The sequence below is a fragment of the Danio aesculapii genome, chromosome 4, assembly GCF_903798145.1.
Source record: "Danio aesculapii chromosome 4, fDanAes4.1, whole genome shotgun sequence".
NCBI lineage: Eukaryota > Metazoa > Chordata > Actinopteri > Cypriniformes > Danionidae > Danio > Danio aesculapii.
This window is the reverse complement of record NC_079438.1, coordinates 20,610,232-20,629,631: the sequence shown is the minus strand read 5'-3', so window position 1 is coordinate 20,629,631 and position 19,400 is coordinate 20,610,232. Positions and strand designations below refer to the sequence as shown.

Below are 19,400 nucleotides of genomic sequence, written 5' to 3'. Positions count from 1 at the left end.
TAAAACATGTATTAATGCACTGCACAACATATCACACAGAAAGAAACAGATTATTCACACAGTTACAGGAAAACAAGTGGAACCTAACATAGAGAATATCTTAAAGTTGAGCACGGATGATGTGTGTTTTAGATAAGATTATAACATTTTGAAAGACACAGGGTTAAGTAATATAATTTAGTATATAGCAGAATAGTTATCTATGGTAGCAGTAATATGCAGAAGGAAGGGAATGTATGTATATGTGTATAATATATATATATATTTTTTTATATAAATTGTAGTGCTTTGTTTCATTATAAGAAATACATGGGTTAGTTAACTCCTGAATCACACTCCATCCAGATGGAAGCGGTAATGCTCCAAAAGCTAGTTGCCAACCGCCAAAAAAAACACAGGAAGAGGAAGAAGTGGCAAAAAAGGTAAAAAAAAAAAAACGACTTTTATTTTGGCGTGGCGTGTGACGTCATAAGCCTGCGCCGCTCCCGCGTTGTGATTCAACTGGAGAAGGTTTGTTTTGAAGTGTTTACACATATAAAGCGATTGATTAAAGTTTCATTTTTTTTATTCAGTGGTGAATAATGTACCTGCTGTTGACAATATTATTTTAACCCTTTAAACAACAAAGTACTCTTTTACTCACAGTGATGAGGGCTATTGTTTGAGTAAAGATAGGATAAACTTTTTGTCCCAGAGAGGGAATTTGTCTTGTGCAAAAAAAAGCTACAACATTTCTGTAAGCAGACAATAAAGTAAATAAAACAAACAAAACAATAAAGAAACAACATACCTAAAAATTACAGAAGTGTGTAATAAGTGTTTTAATGAAGGTTTAATTTATTAAATAGCATAATGTCTATGTTAAACAGCATAAAGTAAACATCACTATATATAAGAAATGGAGTACTAATTTTAATCAGCTCATTTATGGCTATTGTTTCTTACTCAGACTTACCTGATTTCTTTTTGTCAATTACTCTCATATAAAGAAACTGTTGAAGCAAGTGTTGAAGAGAAGTTATTTTGTTTCTGTTCATTGTTTTATTCATTTAAACAGGATAAAGGGTCCAAACACAGAGAAAAACTCCTGCTGAAGCGACTGATCTCCACACTGTTATAAAGATGGCGTTTATTAAAGTGGAGAGTGAAGACCTGAAGATTGAAGAAACATTCACAGTCAAACAGGAAGATCTGCAGGAACAAACAGGTTGATTTTCATTCTCAAAGACCAACTCAGTCATTTGATCCTCATTCAGATATATTTTAATAATAAGAATACTAAATTAAATCCATCTTGCAGCCCTGAGTGTGCTGCCTAGTTCTCCTAAATGCACATAAACACTCAGGAGCTATGTTTCCATCCAAAAAGGCAAATGAACTTTATGCGCAAAACTGGATTATCGCATAAAAGACGTGCAAATAAAGCAGCGTTTCCATTCGAAGAGTCAAAGTAAACAAAATCGTCACTTCCTGATTAACTGGCGCCAAATATCAACAGTTAAAATGGAATTTGCTGCGATAAGAGAAGCTGCCTCAATCTTTTCTTCATCTAATAAATGACTTGCGCCTCAAAAGGCAATCCTGATACGCAGTGAAGCGCGGTGGCGTTTGAAGGTGTCAGATGCGGAGCACAGACGCTCTTGATTCTGGAGGTCATTAATAATATAATAACACTAATACTTAAACGGTAAGGCGTTTTAGAATGACCAAAACAACAGTTCAGATGGTTCTACAGTGTGCTCAGCCTGCTGATTTGTCCATTTACGCACATTTTTATCATCACATGATCTCTAATAACAAAATCACATGACCTTTTTTTAAAGTGCATACTGAAATTTGTTCGGTAAAAGTATTTCCATCGTGATTTATGCGCATCTTTTCTTATCTAATAAAAAGTTTATCCTACTCAGTTATGCGCATACGTTTTTTATGTGCATTTTCAAAATTTATACGCAGCATGACGTTTCCATCAACCGTTTTTTTATGCGCATATGCAAAGTAGGTGGATGGAAACAGCCATTGAAAGACAGGAATGAGTTTCTTTCGTTACTTGTTCTCATGTCTTTTATCATTATTTTATGTATTATTAGTCTCCCATTTTCTCTACCTTCTTAAGGTTATTGCTTTACTTGTTACTGTTACTGTTTGTAAAGTGTCCTTGAGCACTGGCGCTATATAAAATAAACAAAAACAATAAATTAAAAAAGTTTGACTGAGCTGACGATATTTGACCTACAGTATTCTCACAGAAGATATCTGCTATTACAGTGATAGTGTTGGCTTAGTACTTTCCATCTGCATATGTCACGTTGGTCACAATTCCTTTTTTCATCAACTTCTTCTACTAGTTCTCACAGATAGTATTTGAGTTAGAATTACATCATTATTATAATAACTAATTACCAGGGCTATTGCGTTTAAACAGGGTTTCAGCTGGGTCTTAAAATGTCTTAAATTCCAAATCAAAAAATTAGATAGGCCTTAAAAGTCTTAAATTTACTGAAATATTGTGTTGTAGGTCTTAAATCTTTTTAAAACAAGTCTTCATTTTACATTGTTTATGTTTTGCTACCCAATCTGGCCAAAGCCCATACAATCACCAACAATCCATCTCAATAAAACTTTCAACTTATTATTTAAAAAGGTCATTTTAACTCTATCATAATGGTTTAATTATTTTCCTCACAATAACATTTGTTTAAACATGCTTTATGTATTTACTGCTGAGGACATCGACCTGGACAGATTGTTGTGCATCGGTTTAGTTTATTATAGTTGTTAACTTTTAAATGTTCATTTTTTATATATATATTTTTTTTTATAGAAAGTTTATTTAGGAAAAAAGTGTTGTAGATATAAGTAAAGCTATTTATAATCTTTTGCTAAGAAATATCTAAAATATAATTTTTTAAAAATTCATTTATTATTGTATTATTAAATGTATTAAATTATATTATTTTTTAAGAGCAAATAAAAATCTTTTCCATCTCTGCCATATGAAAAATTCCTTGGCCTTTAGCCCTTTATTACTCTAAAATCTCATTCCTAATGGTCTTATAATGTCTTTAAAAGTCTTACATTTAACTTGGTGAAACCTGCAGAAACCCTGGTTTAAAGTATGTCAAAAAAACGTGGAGGGCCCAATTTTAAACATGCTGAATGAAATGGTCACTAAAATAATTAATTGTTATAAAACATTGTACAGTATTCTAAACTATATGATGTTGTTGTGGGACGACATGAAGCAAAAGGAACAAACTATAGTGGAACAATAACGTTAGCATTGCACTGACTACAACTGGCCAACGAACTAGTCTAAAAATGACTTTTGCTACTTAAGAAATGGATTACAGCATGCTGATGATATGCACACATTTGAGTGTAAAGTTTGTCAGTACTGACCATATTCTTCACGTACCAGCAGGCGGCGCCATTGGAATGTTTTTGCTTGAGACTTTGTTAAAGAATGAATTTTTAGATCCTAAAAACAGTGTTATGCTGCTTAGGCATGGGAAAATGCTTAGGCATTTTTTAAGGTATACTACAGTTTAAAAAAAGTCGAGGTTTTAAAACTGCCAAAATGTTCTGCTATACCATTCCTACGGTATGTGTAATTTTTTGCATTTTGTTTGAAGTTTTTCAGGACAACAGTATCTTCAGCAGAAAAGATATCCAAAGATGCCGTTTTAAATCGTAAAGTATTCTGTGTTTGTGAAACAAATGAAGACAGCAGTAATGATATATTTGATGCACATGATGCAGAAATGATGTTCAATGATGCATTTGAAATATTTGACCTGACATGTTTACTGCTCCAAAATATTTTAAAAGTTTCTTAAAAGAAAAAATATTGTGTTCAAAGGGGAAAAAGTTTTAGTTTTTAGTTTTTTTTTTTTTGTAATCAGTGAAAGCGTAATATTTTTTATTTAAGGTTTTCATACCATCAGAATCTTATACTGGTTTTTGCCTAATGCTGCTTGATGTTGCAAAGTCATTCAATCATTAATTTTCTTTTCGGCTTAGTCCCTTTATTAATCTGGGGTCGCCACAGCGGAATGAATTGCCAATTTATCCAGCATATGTTTTATGCAACGTATGCCCTTCCAGCTGCAACCCGTCTCTGGTAATCATCCATACACACTCATTCACACTCATACACTACGGACAATTTAGCTTTACCCCATTCATCTGTACCGCATGCCTTTGGACTGTGCGGAAAAACTGGAGCACCCGGAGGAAACCCATGCGAACGCGGGGAGAACATGCAAACTCCCCACAGACATGCCAGCTGACCCAGCCGAGGCTCGAACCAGTGACCTTCTTGCTGTGAGGCAAAAGTACTATCTAATGCGCCACCACATCGCCTGTTGCAAAGTCATATTTTCTAATTTTGTTTTTCTTGGTATGTATAGTCATGAACCCACTTGTTTGTAGAGCAAGTAGCCGTTTATTATTCCTGGTCATTTCTCCAATAGGCAAATGAAGTTCTAAAACACTAGCATATGAGATCAGGGCCCCATTTCAGGAAGGAGATTAAGTGAAAACTCAGAGTACTTTATCCCTGAAATGAGAGAAACGTTGGGTTTTCCGTTTCAAAATGGCAGGTTTGTCAAACTTGAGAAGCAGGGTAATTCGAGCTTGTTTCTGAAAGAGAGGTAACTTTATCCCCGAGTCAGTTACCGTGGTAACTTACTCTGTGAACCCAACCTGGTCAGGAGCAGGTTTTATTCTCTAAACTCTGAGTTTCTGTCGGTCTCCTTTCCTTTTTTAAAGATGACGTAGTATTTCACGCTTAGTCGTACATTTCTAGCCACCTATTTTTATGTGCATTTTGGATAGGCTATGAGCAAAAAAAAATCAGTTGATGGAAACGTCATGATGCACAAAACTTTTGAAATATAGGCATAAATAACATGCGAATAACTAAGTAGGATAAACTTTTTCGATAAGAAAAGATAAACTTACGTAAACTACACTCCTGTTCACCAGTTACCGACTGCTCCTGCACTTTATTCGGAAATTTATTCCCGCGCCGCATGAAATCTGGTCGGGTCCCAAGACAATGCACAGGTACAGCCACGAGAATGCAGACCTATATCCAGAAGTAACTTTAACAGCCGAGAGGAAAAGTCACGTCACCAGGTTAAATGGGCCACAGTGAGATAGAGAGAAATGGAGTTCACTTTCATTCCCTCAATCGCAGAGAAATAGATGCTTCTGCTGTAAGTGTGAAATTGTGCATAGTTTCTGCGTTAAGTAGTTGGCGCCTGGAGTGTTGTAAATACCCGCGCTTGCCTCCCTCGCGACAGAGCGCATATGAGATAAATGACGTCAGTACATAATAACTGGTTATGATTATTACTGAACCGATACTGAATTGTCCGCGTCTGCATCGTGGTGCACCGAAGAAACAATTAATTTTGACACTCCTAGATTTCACGCCAAACCTTCAGTGTGGAGGGAGACAGCCTGCGCTCCAGCTATCCTGATGTAGAAAACACTACACTAATCTGGCATGTCCGGGGGTTTTCTCAGAGAGAATTCCCACACAACCAATAGACTCCACTGCAGAACATGCCTAATAGGGTGCTCTAGTCCTGAGTGACTGTGTTGACCTGATAGGTCACCTAGACAGAGCGCGGTGGACTTAGAAACAATCCAAGGAGGTTCCAGAGCACTACACGGGTGCCAGATGGGTGCCGGTTCCAGAAAAATGGAAGTGTTTTTCCGGGGAATTTATCAGGGAGGGCCATCATGAGAAGTGTGAGTCCGGTTGGGCCAGAGAGGTGCAATGAGCGAGACCCGCTCCTCATCTCCCCGACCTTGCACAGTATCTGTGCGAGCAGGCTCACTGGGAAAAAGATGCATATTGCCTAACCCACAGGGAGGGCAGCCAGCGAAGGGCTGCTCGGGAGGAACAGCAGGATGACCTGGGCTTCTCTAAAGCATGCCCATAACAACTGGAACGTACCAGGGTGGAATCTCTGTTCTCCCGGAAACATACCGGTCCTGAGAGCATGTAAGCTGGGGATAAGAACGGCGTGCAGCTTTTTAGTCGCAAGACTCTGAAGGAGCGGATAGCGAACGAACTAAGACATGTTGCGGGTGCGCACACCACCCAAACAGTTGATGTACGTTATCGCAGCCATGCTGGTCGTCCTAATCAACATGTGGATTAACCTAATCAACTGCTCCAGGCAGTTGAAATGCCAATGCAACCGGCGTCCAGTTTACGAACCTGCATGCTCGATACACACCGGTGACATACACCTGGTGCTTCTCTGTGCGCCATGCCCATCTGGAGACCCAATCGCGAAGCCAGCGCTGAAATCGGACAGGGCAGCGCCAGCCCAGTGCGCTAAAAGCGAACCATGATGCAGATCGAGTCCAGCTCCAACCCGAGATGAGAGAAGCTCTGACCGGGGGGGAGCCCGCTTGTACTCGGTTGACCCAAAACCCGAACAGGCTGATTTGCCAGAGCACCAGGTCCATGTGCATAATCGATCAGTTCAGAGAGCTAAAAAAATAACAGTCAATGAATAATCAAAAATGCAGATGCACGTGCGCCAAAGAGGCACAGGGTGTTTCTTCGACGCATGGAAACAGGGTGAGCACTAATGGGAGGACTGTTACTCCCATGCTCTGCCCCCCGTCGCAGTATAAGGAGGGAGAGAGTGAGACATGGAGTGAGCGTCCTTCAGGTCTATAGCTGCAACCAATCCCATGGACAGACGCACGGGGCGATGCGTTTCTGCATGAGAATCTCGATTGGCATCCTGAACAGATGACAGATCAAACCGCGCAGATAGGATTGGTATAACCCACTGCTCTCTGGATACGATGAAGGGGGGTGTAAACCCACTCTTCATCTCGGCTGGAAGACTGGCTTGATTGTATCCTCCGCCAGGATGGATAATCTTACGCGAGACAGGGGGTGGCATAGCGAATAATCGCTTAAATACACACCCCTGAACTCGGGAGGCCAACAGCGAATTGAAACGCATAGCTGAGTCTGACTGCCCACGTGAGCTACCATAACGAGCTGAGCAGCGCTTACCAGGCTGACATAGTCCAAATGAGCAGCATCTCTGGAACAATCGCTGACGTACCCACGAAGGGCAGCTTCGGGATGGGGAGTGCTCACCCCGAGAGGTGGAGCATCCCGAGGAAGAGGTGAAAATAAGAGATTGACTCTTACCTTCCTCCCAGGATCCCGTGGAGTGGCTGGAGGTGTGAGAAAGAAGCTCATCCTCTGGCGCCCTCAAGGCTGTGGCGAAATACACCAAAGCTGAGATCTGTAAGACCGTGCGTCCCGTGCTGGCAGCAATTGGGATTCCACACCCAGAGGGAGGAAAAGCCGCTCTTTTCAGATTGCTACATACATTCACGGGGGAGCCCCGGCCTCCACCGAGGAAAGAACGGTTCTCCTCCTCTCCAAGCGGCCCACCTCAGGTTCGCTTCGCGGTCCGATTACTAGACTTAACGGCAACCTGTGACGGGAGCATCAACTCACTGCGGGAGCTAGGCCAGTGGAATGGACTGTGACGGTGGAGCATTTTGGAGTCGCAAGAAGAGCACACTCGGCAAGGAATGGCCAGCGAGGATAGGTCTGATGGGGAGAGCAGTTTTCCGAGCCCACCAAGAGATGAGGTCATGAGAGCATAGTCGATTGCTGTGCGAAGCTTATGCATAAGCCTGGGGAAGAACCGCCCCCGTGAAAGCAGAAGCAGCATGGCTTGCAGTGTTGTGGGCTCTGGCCATGAGAGACCAATTATAATTATTACCAGTTATTATAGTTAACGAAAATAAACGAGAAAACGAAAACTATAATGTAAAATAATTGTCGTTAACTGAAATAAAAATAAAAACGAGAGTTTAAAAAAAAATAGAACTAACTGAAATGTAGTGTGTACATACAAAACTAACTGAAACTAATTAAAATTATAGCAAAAACCTCCTTCATTTTTGTAATTTGTGAATGTATTTAATACATTATCTTACTGTAAGCCGTTTAGAAGTAAATAGAATTTGCGCTGCAGGTGTTTGACCCATACGGCACCTCAGAGTTTGTAGTCTTGCTGCCATTGGCCAGATTGAGCCGGTTCTCCTCCAGTCATCCTCGCTGTTGCTCCCGCAACAAAAACGAGTGGACATGACAGCAGCACGGTGACAGCATTAAATACAGACACTTTAATTATTACTTTAACACATTTGTGCCCAATAATGAGTTTTATTTCTGTATCACAATCGCGAACGAATCTTTTTAACCGGATCTTCTAAGTGAACCGGTTAAACTAGTTCACCAAATCGAACTGAATCATTTGAAACAATTCGCATCTCCAGTAAGCACTTATTCACAAACTACTTACTTTTAACAAGCCTAATACCCCCCTCTGACTATAAATAATCCAATATATACTCTCATTCAGTTATTAGAACAGTAACGTTACATTGAGAAGCGGTGAACCGACAATACTGCGCATGCAAAATTCAGTGAACCAAACACAAACAGTATTTGACAGCCTGCCGTGACTGAACTAAACGTGAACAACTGCAGCACGGGTAAACCGAGGGCTTAAATTAGAGGATCTGGTGAAAAACGTAAGTTTATTTCATAACAAACAATCGTAATGGAATTTAAATAAGTGAATCCTGCTTTAGTTGGGTTGCAAAACTTTACTGTGAGACATTTTTCAGATCATGGTGATTTTTTTTAACTGACTGAAGTTTCTATTGCTGACTACATAATGTGGAGTCCCAACATCCGCTTTAAAAATCTGAACTTCCCATCACCAGGCCCGGATTAATAATTCAGAGGCCCCTGGGCACAATGTCTTGTAGGCCCCCTACTTAGCCACACCCCTATAGTTGAATTAAAAAATAAGATTAATATAATATTTGGTAAATAAAATAATCTATATAACGTATTGCCCACATTTTTAAAATAAATGATATACAGTACATATATTTCTAGTCTACAAAGATTTAACTTATTTTTAAAGCACATTTTGAAAAAAAAAAATACAAATACAACTAGGGCAAATTGATGGATTTTAATATATTTGTTCAAGTTCACTGAAGCAGTACTAAAAATTTATATTTAAGGGTATTTTTAATGTATAACATCTACAAACTTATAATGCACATTTGGATTTGGATAACACCTCCCCAATCCAGTTCTAGGAATCTGAGTCCTCCATAATACACACACTGATTGATGATTCCTACTTGTCTTCCTCGTGATGAAGAGTAGGCAAAATCTAAGTGCGGGTCTGGGCCCATAAGGCCCATTGGTTAATCCAGCCCTGCCCATCACTACTGTGTGTCTATTCTCAGAAGCAGCCTTGCACACATATTGTACTTAAGGCTGCTATCTTGTGGGCTGTTGTATTTAAATTTAAGGATGGGTAGATGGTTGTGGTAGATTATAGTGTTCATGTGTTCTCTGAATACATGTTTCAAAAAATGCAAGGCTGAGTTTATATTACAAAATATTTATTTTATTGATTTCGAAACTTGCACCTAACAAATATCCTTATTTAGAAAAAAACAAAAGCTAATACTGAAACTAATAAAAACTAAACTAAAACTAAATCATTTCAAAATATAGAAACTAATAAAAACTAGTAAATCTACCTCTAAAACTAATTAAAACTAACAGAATTGAAAACAAAAAGTCAAAACGAAATAGAAACTAAAACTAATGAAAAATCCCAAACTATTATAACCTTGTGTGACAAACGGATAACCCACCCGCCTTAGACGGGGGGTCTCAGCTTACCCCTCCAGGTGGTGACGCCCACCACCTGAGAATCGATTCGTACCCACTGGCTGCCTCGCCATCAAGGGAGGTGAAGGCAGAAGCACATGTGGACGGGTGGATAAAAAAACACCCTCTAGAAGGGGAGGGGGGGCTGGAAGATCCTACATCAGCCTGCACGTTACACCCTCTAGTTGGTCCGGCAGTGAGACTGGGGGACAAGCCATCTCCAGCCGCACTGCAAAAACAGCCCAGGAAGCGCAGCCATTATGTCCGATTTGAGAACCGCAATGCACCCCGAAGGATGGAAGAGAGCCCGGTCTGTCATCTAAGAATAACAGCTCGCCCTCCGATGTCGTAATGGACCTTTGATCTACGGTGTCATCAAGCGGACGCACGGGCATCCTGGGGGATGAACTGCACAACCATCCGAAGCTTGGATTGGACTCGCTGTGGAGGAGTGGGGGGTCCACGCTTTCACAGGGAGCAACAGGGGTAGCTGAAGCTGTGCAACAGCCACGCCGTCACAGTGAGAGCATGAGCTGTCCGCGGGCACCGCATCAACATGCTGGACCCCCAGACCTGTCATGTGATACCCGTGCCCATCATCTGGAGATAGGAACCACCACATGCAGAAATGCACAGTCAGAATAGCGTCTTGAAAAAGACGTGTTGAATGACTGTGTGGCTCTCTTAGGGAATCTGCCTCTTAAAATGGAAACTCTTTTGTGCACACCAGCTCAGGGGACAGGAAATCCCAGATCGTCCGCCACTGTCGAGTCTTCCCCTGCACTGGTGAGTAAACTTGAAATCAGGTTGGCAGATATCGTGTCTTCAGTCTCGTGATTGGGTCTGAAGCAACAATTCTAGTGAGCTGACTCCAGCAGCAGACTGATATAGCATTGATTAGCTCATCAGGATCAGCTGTGGAGCCAAGCTCCGCCAATTCAAATGGCATTTGATTGGCCCATTTTCTTATCTTCAGAAGTGATAGGTCGTCTGACGAACTCCCATAGTCTGGTTTCCAGACGCATGTTGAAGTTTCTTTATGAAGGGGAACAAAAACTTTTGCTTTTTACTGACAGAGCGGAGGGGTCAAGGGAAATGAGAGGGAAATGGCGAACGTGGAGGTGTGGATGTGAAGGTTGAGGGTGTCGACGAACCCAGCCGGTGAGTAGCAGCCTCGGGTGCCTAACAGGAAACTCTGACACTGTCGACTGCGGGATAAAGGCTTTCGGCAGCTGACTCTATGCCAGCAAGATAAATCAGTAAGTTGATTTTGTTTAGAACACACTGCACTAAAGTCTTTGGTGATGCACTCGTTCACAGACGTCACGAACACTCCAGTACGAGATGGCAGTCTTTGCTCTGTTGCTTCGATACATACTTTTGCTTTTTGTTTCTCACAAACAGTCGTTAAGTTTACACTGCTCGTCTCGACCCGGTTTCTCTACTCATTTCCCCGCACTGCAACAGTCAATTTCTCTTTCCTCCGCACACCACATAATGCTGCCCTCTTCAACTCTCCTCCTCTCAGCCAGTTTACTTTTCGCTGTCCCATGGGTGGAGACCAAATTAACAATGTTGATTATCGTCACAGAAAACAACAACAATCATAAATGTATGATTATATGCTGTCATGGCTTTGCAATCAAAAATTTTTTGTTATAATAGAGACCAATGGAGAAAAAAAACAGCCATGAATATAACGAAAAGGGAGTAAATTTGCCCAGTGTAATGTAATGTTTTCCTAGAATATGTCAAAATAAGATGTTCCCAAATATCAGTCCGTTTGCTGAAACAGAGAGAAAGATTTGGCCAAATTAAGCCTCAAAATCACCCCGGAATGGATGAAAATGACCCAACAACACACAATGGGAAAGGTGCACATTCCAGCCTTTATGCAGATGCTGTACCGGTATGTCTCATGTCTGCGAAGCAAATATTCAGCTGTTTGTTCAACTGTTACCCCAGAACTTTTTTTTCTGATGTGTTTACCAGTGAGGCACAGAATAAACAAGTATTCCCTGTCTGCTTTACAAAATTTAGAAAAAACATTTTGTTGTAATTATGAATAAATACGACTAAAAATAGGCCATTTACAGCTTTCAAATCTGTGTCCTATCATTATGTAGGAATTCTGAAAACTGGACTGACACTGTTTCTATTCACTATAACTTCTATGTTAAGCGGCTGTGACACTATTTATCTAGTGCTTTTACAATGTAAATTAAGATGAATTGAATTGAATCTGCTTAAATGTGTACACGTAAATGGACCAAACAAAATATTATCTGATTTTTTACATTTAATGTGCATCAAAATTACAGTGTGTGTAGCCAATGTTTCCAGTGTCTTTTCAGTTTTCAGCTTTTGATGAATTTTTGAGACTTTGTGAAAACTAACGTTTTTTTATTTTTTATTTCAGACCTAATTGAAGAGAATAAGGGGAGTAAAGAGGAGGAACATCATGTCAAAATTGAGAAAAAAACTCATTCACAGACTGATGGTATTTTGAAAAGGAGAGGCAAGAATCGTTTCATGTGCACCTGCACTCAGTGTGGAAAGAGTTTTGGAAAAAAAGGCTATCTTAAGATTCACATGATGATCCACACTGGAGAGAAACCATTCACATGCACTCAGTGTGGGAAGAGTTTCAGCCAATCATCATCCCTTAATGGCCACATGAGGATCCACACTGGAGAGAAACCATTCACATGCACTCAGTGTGGGAAGAGTTTCAGCCATTCATCATCCCTTAAAGACCACATGAGGATTCACACAGGAGAGAAACCATTCACATGCACTCAGTGTGGGAAGAGTTTCAGCCTTTCATCATCCCGTTATCACCACATGAGGATCCACACTGGAGAGAAACCATTCACATGCACTCAGTGTGGGAAAAGTTTCAGCCATTCATCATCCCATTATCACCACATGAGGATCCACACTGGAGAGAAACCATTCATATGCACTCAGTGTGGGAAGAGTTTCAGCCAATCATCATCCCTTAATAAACACATGAGGATCCACACTGGAGAGAAACCATTCGCATGCACTCAGTGTGGGAAGAGTTTCAGCCAATCATCAAACTTTAATCTACACATGAAGATCCACACTGGAAAGAAACCATTCACTTGCATTTGAGCCGCGGTCACACTGGACTTTTCTCCCCATAGATCGTAGATCAAAACATGACCTCTCTGGACAGAAATGTAAAATATGGACCCAATCGCTCACTTTTTTAATGTCTAATCATCTTGTTTAATCCCGCTCCTTTTTGCAGCACCGTACAACAGAATTTTGCATGCTCAAACTCTAGTGTGACCGCAGCTTTGGTGTGGGATGAGTTTCAGCTACTCATCAGACCTTAATAAACACATGAAGATCCACACTGGAGAGAAACCATTCACATGGACTCAGTGTGGAAAGAGTTTCAACCGATCAGCAAACCTTAATGAACACATGAAGATCCACACTGGTGTGAAAGAGTACATGTGCTTGAGTGTGAGAAGACTTTTATTACAGCTCCAAAATTTAAACAGCACCATGCGATTCACAGTGGAGAACACACCGGACATCAGACAAGGTGGAGCTCCAGGATGGTTAGTTTGCAATGTACCAGGGCCTCAGTTTAGAAAGCTCATTCAATTGTCCTGTGTTGCATGTTTTATTAGTGAGTTTCTTTACTTTTAGGTTCAAGATTCTTTCTAGTTTACTACATTTACTTTTTTGAGTAGAATACAAACTTGATGAATATTTTATGATTTAGGCAGAGCGACAGGTATTAAGTTTTACAATATTAATACACTGTGATGATCCCTAGACTCCAGATTGGAGTGTGTGGTAAATCCTGATTGGATGCCTGCATTACTCAATGGGTATATAAAAGTTGTTGTGCTAGCTACCCTGTAGCTGTGGCTACTCAGGAGTCCTCATGTCAAGACCTGCCATCTTATTGACTCTTTAACCTTATGGTTTTGTTTTGCATTACTTTGCATTGTTTTGCAGTATCATGTAGTTAAAGTGTTGTTGTGATTTATATCCTAAGTTCTTAATCTTCATTATTACCTCTAGACTATGTTGGTTGCTTTGATTGATTGTTCTATGAGTTACACTTTATAATAAATGATTTGCATTCAGGCTATTTTGAAAGCTCATCTCTCTTTTATGGTGCAACACGAACAAGTGGGTCATAACACTTTGCAAAATGTGTCCGGTTGTGATAAATGTTCTGATAAAGAGGTGCTGTTTCTTTCCCTGCCATGTCACACTCAGCAGCAAACTGTCCCACTGCATACTGAAGGTCCATGTCCTATGAAGCCAAACGGACAACGTTATCTGCAAATAATAGAGACAGTCCTAGCTTGCACCTAAAATTCTGTCAGTAAAATCTATATTTCTGAGATCAGCCTCAAAATAACTTATTTACAAAATGAAATAAATAAATAGATGGATAATCACTGTAGTGGTGGAAGGGGAAGTAGGATGGCTTGTTCAACCATAAACCAAGATGGAGCTCTCTCAGGAGGGATGGACCAGTGCACGAGGTGTCTCAGACTGAAGGCGCATTAATGAAATAAATGCTCAGGAAGCCCCAAACCTTTTTTTATCAACTGGCTGTTGCAATGTACTCTTATGCAACCTAGGCTGCTTACTGTTCCAAAGAAATTAATTGACTAAATTATCAAACTGATTTAAATATTGTAAAGAAATATTTACAGGGATATACTGAAGTAGAGAAGTAACTTTAGGAAGGCAATTCATGTTGAGTGTGTTAGTTTGTTATTTTGAGTACCTCAGAGCAGTGGTTCTCAATTCTGGTGTTTGTGCAAAATGATTTGACAACCGTCCCAAATTAATTTTAGCTTATATTTCTCGATCTTAGAATCACACCTCAGAAACCACAAAAGCAGAGATTTGGCTTATCTTTAACTGCTTAAGATCAATTTGCACCAGATCAGCAAAATACAACATTTGTTTGAGTTTCCTTCGCCGACTGGCCTCGACAAAACACGGCGTTCCTGATTGGTTGGTGACTCCGCTTCAGTGACGTCCTTGGGATTCACTCGCTTGTGAGGGGAAGTTGTCCTGGGATACCGGGGTGACAGACTCTGCTGAGAGTTGGTTTGCAGACGTTTTTTACAGTTTCTGCGGTTCCTAAACTTTAATAGGTTGCATGGAAGGTTCTTTGCGGCCCGATTGCATGGCAGTGCAGTGTCCAAAAGCAAGGCGAGAGAGGGCAGAGAGCAGCAGCGAACTAATGCAAAAAGCAAAGTTTTTTACTGTTGCAGTAGGTTTTTAAGTGATCTGGTTCGGTCCATCTCTACGGCCGTGTCTTCCAATGAGCAGTTGCCATGGAGGGCAGGCCCACGCCCTGTATCATTATGCTCAGGGTAAGTCATTAACAGACTGCTTGGTAATTTTATGTGTATTAAAATATCTTGTAAATTCGTTACTATTTTACCTCAAATGTTACAAGACAAATAATGTTTCTGATACTAGTTTTTCGTTTACACCAATGTATTGCAAATATCACTAGCTTTTGTTTAGCACCAGATATCATACATTTCAGACACACGCAGAAGGATTCATCTGCTATAAGGGTTAAAAACCATTGATTAACTTGGTTGCAATAAACACATGTAGTATTCAAAGAAAGCCACTGCCAAGGAGGGACACATTTAGTGTTCTCCTTAGGTCTCTGGAATTTTTTTTGAAGTAGCACACAACTCTTAAATTCACTAATCCAATTTTTGTTAATTCACAAATTGTCTTTTGATTTTATGAGTTGTATTTTGTAAATGAATATTTTGTTGTGGTAGTATGGGGTTTTGGTCGAATGGAATTGGGAGGCTAATAGTACCAGCTGGGTTTGGTGCCTGCTGAGGTCAGTGATGGCTTTTGATTTGTGCTATGCTCTCTCTGTTGCCCTGGGTGCTGTTCTATGTTATCTCAGAACATGCCCTAACACTAACCATTCTCAGACTATCTGACAGCCAGGGAGTAGGGTGCATTGGTCTGGTGGAGACAGGACTGATCTCACCTAGGCAGGATGTTAAAGTGGAGTGTTTCTGCTGAACTATTTACATCAAGAAGTGAGAACCGTGTATGTTTGAGGGAAGAGAGGATGTAACAGTGGGGGAGAAGTGTGTGGAGGACAAACCAATTTTTACTAGTAGCAATTTAGTTGATGAAACTAGAAACTCCGCTCTCCTAGAAACACCAGCTCGGGTTCAACAACACCAAGCCCAGCCTAGAAGCCGACTCGATACAGAGGCTCCAATAAGAGGCCGAAGGCCTATCCTCTCTTCTTCAGCAAGGACTCAATGCTGCATACAATCCCCATCCCCCATCACTCAAAATCGCCACCCACCTTTTCTAGTTTCTTCATACGCCTCCGGAAGATCATCATCCCTCAATTTCAACAAGATGACTGTGAACGAACGCCGCCAGACCCTCATAAATGCCGGAATCTCCATCCCCAACAGCTGCAATAAAATGAAACTACTAAAACTCTAAGAATCCATCTCATCACCAACTCCGCCCCCTCAGGACAGCAGAACCGCTCGCTGCCACCACACCCCCTATCCTCAACCCACCACAGCTCCACATGCACGAAATCTCTCTGGAGCATTAAAGAAAGCAACCAAGAAAAGCAATAAAAAGCAATCCCATGGAACTGGACAAACTGCACCTACCATAACATTCCAAAACATGGACAATCCACCGGATAATGACGCCACTCTCTGACTTTCCACCCCCCTCCCTTTGCCTCCAGCTCCACATTCCAGTGAAAACTCCAGCCCTACTCTTTCAGCCATCCCTTCCACCCTTAATCCTCCTCAATTCTCTCTCCCTTCCAACCTCCCTCACTCTTCAACCCAGATTATTTCTACCCAGTCTTTCTCTACAAGTCCTAACGCTCTTCCTCTCCCTACTCATTACCCCTCTTCCAGTTTTCCCTCTACATCCCTTCACCAAGCACCCACCTCCATTACCAACCCTCCCCAACAGTCTACAACAAACAAAAGAGTACTCAAGAAGACAGTGGGGAATTTATTTATTTTTTTTTGTCAAACAAGAATCGATTTTATTTTATGCACAAGAAATGTGGAAGGGTTTATAAGCAAGATCAAATATGAAGAAACAAGTCTGAGTGACCATAAGCCAATTTTTATGAATCTAGACTGGAGTAATGTGAAAAGAGGGCCAGGGGTATGGGTTTTAAACACAGCGGTTTTAAAGAATGAAGACTATGTTTTGAGTATAAAGGAAATTATTCAAAAGGAAAAAGGGAATGAAATTTATAATGAGGACAAAAGAATGTGGTGGGAGAATGTGAAACATTTAGTTAAAAAGTTTACAATAAAATACTGTAGACAGTTACAAAATTGTAAAAAATATAAGGAAAAGGAGCTGAAAGATAAACTAGAAAACGAATTGAAAAATGAGAATGGAAAAGATATACAAAAGATAATAGAACTGGAAGGAAGACTGAAAGAAATGGAGGAGGAGAAATTTGAAGGTGCAAGATTAAGAAGCAAAGCTAAATTTACAGTGGAGGGGGAAAAGTGCACTAAATTTTTCTTTAATCTAGAGAATAGAAGAGGGAAGGCAGAAATGATTAAAGAAATAAGGAGCAAAAATGGGAACATAGTAGAACAAAATGAGGAGATTTTGGAAGAAATAAGATCATATTATGAGGAATTGTTTTGCACAGAGGGAGTAAAAGAAAAAGAAAAAAGGGAATTGCTAAAGCTAATCAAATCAAGAGTAGAAGAAGAGGAAAAAAGAGAATGTGACAAGGAGGTAAGAGAAGAAGAAATAAAAAGAGCAATTAGTGAATTGAACAAAAAGAAAAGTCCAGGAATTGATGGGTTGGGAAGTGAATTTTATATTGTTTTTAAAGATATTTTATCTAGTATTTTAAAGGAAGTATATGATGAGATTTTTGAGAATGGTGGGGTAAATAAAAGAATGGGGATGGGCTTAATGAAGGTGATATACAAAGGAAAGGGGGATAAAGTAGATTTTAAAAATTATAGACCTATAACAATGCTCAACACTGATTTGAAGATTTTAGCAAAAGTTTTAGCTAACAGACTAAAGGAAGTGATGCCAAGCATAATCAAAACAAACCAAGCATATAGTATAAAAGGACGAGACATTGCTGACACAACTATGAGTATTAAAGACACAATAAGATATATAAATGATAAGAAGAAAGATGGTTTTTTAATTAGTCTGGACTTTGAGAAAGCTTTTGATAGAGTCGAGCATGACTTTTTATTTGGAGTGCTAAAGAGTTTTGATTTTGGGGAAAATTTTATTAAGTGGGTTCAGATTTTATATAGAGGAGCTATAACCAGGATAAAATGCAATGGTTTTTTAACGGACTGTTTTAAAATAACAAGATCAATCAGACAGGGTTATGTGCACTTTTATATGCCTTAGTTGCAGAACCACTGGGATTAGCTGTGAAGCACGAGGAACGAATAAAAGGAATAGAGGTAGAGGGGGGAGTGAACAAAATTTTTCAATATGCTGATGATACTACATTAATACTACAAGATCTGGCAAGTGTAAAGCAAGCAATGGAAACAGTGCAACATTTTTGTAAGGGATCAGGAGCTAAAATAAACGAAGATAAAACAGTATATATGAGATTTGGAGGAACTGAGGATTTATCTGGACATTTTACATTCAAGGAAATGGATGAAATTAAAATTTTAGGCATTGTAGTTGGGAGGGATGAAAAGAAAGCAGAAGTAACTATGTGGGAGGAAATGTTAGGAGGGATTGAAAGAAGGCTGAGGTTTTGGAAATTAATGTCTTTAACTTTGAAGGGGAGGGTTTTAATTTTGAATGTTTTAATGGTTTCTAAATTATGGAATATTTTATATGTGTCATCAATGCCACTGTGGATGGAAAAAAGGCTGAAAAAATGTTTTTTAGATTTTTTATGGGAAGGGAAGCCTCCAAGAATAGCATATGCAATGTTGATTGGAGAAGTAGGCAAAGGGGGACTAGGTTTAATAGACGTGGAGCAAAGAAAAAACAGCTTAAGAGTGAAAATGGTAAGGAAATATTTGGATGAAGAAAATAAGGCAGCATGGAAAAGAACAATGGAATATTTTTTAAGTAAAAGTGGCAATTTTAATATGGGAGATAATATTTTATGGATGAGGATGAAAACATTCATGACAGAGGGTCTACCAGATTTTTATAAAGAATTGATTGGAGCATGGGGGGAATTTTTAACTTGTGTACATTTTAATATACAAGGACGCGAGAACATTTTAAATCAGCCTTTATTCTTAAACAGTGACATTCTTAATCAAGAGAAAGTGGTGTTTTTTAGGAAATGGTGGGAGGTGGGAATAACAAGAGTAAAGGATGTTTTATATGAATTTAAGGAAGGATTCTTACCGGTGCAGTATGTTATTGATGTGATGGATGAAGCAAAGGAGGATTTTAACAGACAAGACTTAATAAAGGAATACGACAATTAAAAATGCCATACCAGCAGAATGGTTAACAAGAATAGAAAATATGGAAGAAAATAAACAAAGTAAAGATGTGAGTGTAAGATTTGGAGAGAAATGGTGGGATTTTAAAGATTGTACAGTGAAAATGA

General features: G+C 39.8%; 1 protein-coding gene across 1 annotated transcript in view; it reads left to right on the top strand.

Annotated features, from left to right (window-relative positions):
- Window positions 1-19,400, top strand: part of LOC130222076 (gastrula zinc finger protein XlCGF57.1-like) — a 622,680-nt gene that overhangs the window by 89,055 nt on the left and 514,225 nt on the right. Inside the window, exons 2-3 of the mRNA XM_056454700.1 lie at window positions 1,058-1,207; window positions 12,189-12,865. Of these exons, the coding sequence (XP_056310675.1) occupies window positions 1,123-1,207; window positions 12,189-12,865 (762 nt within the window). The 5' untranslated portion in view covers window positions 1,058-1,122. The remainder of the gene's footprint in view (window positions 1-1,057; window positions 1,208-12,188; window positions 12,866-19,400) is intronic.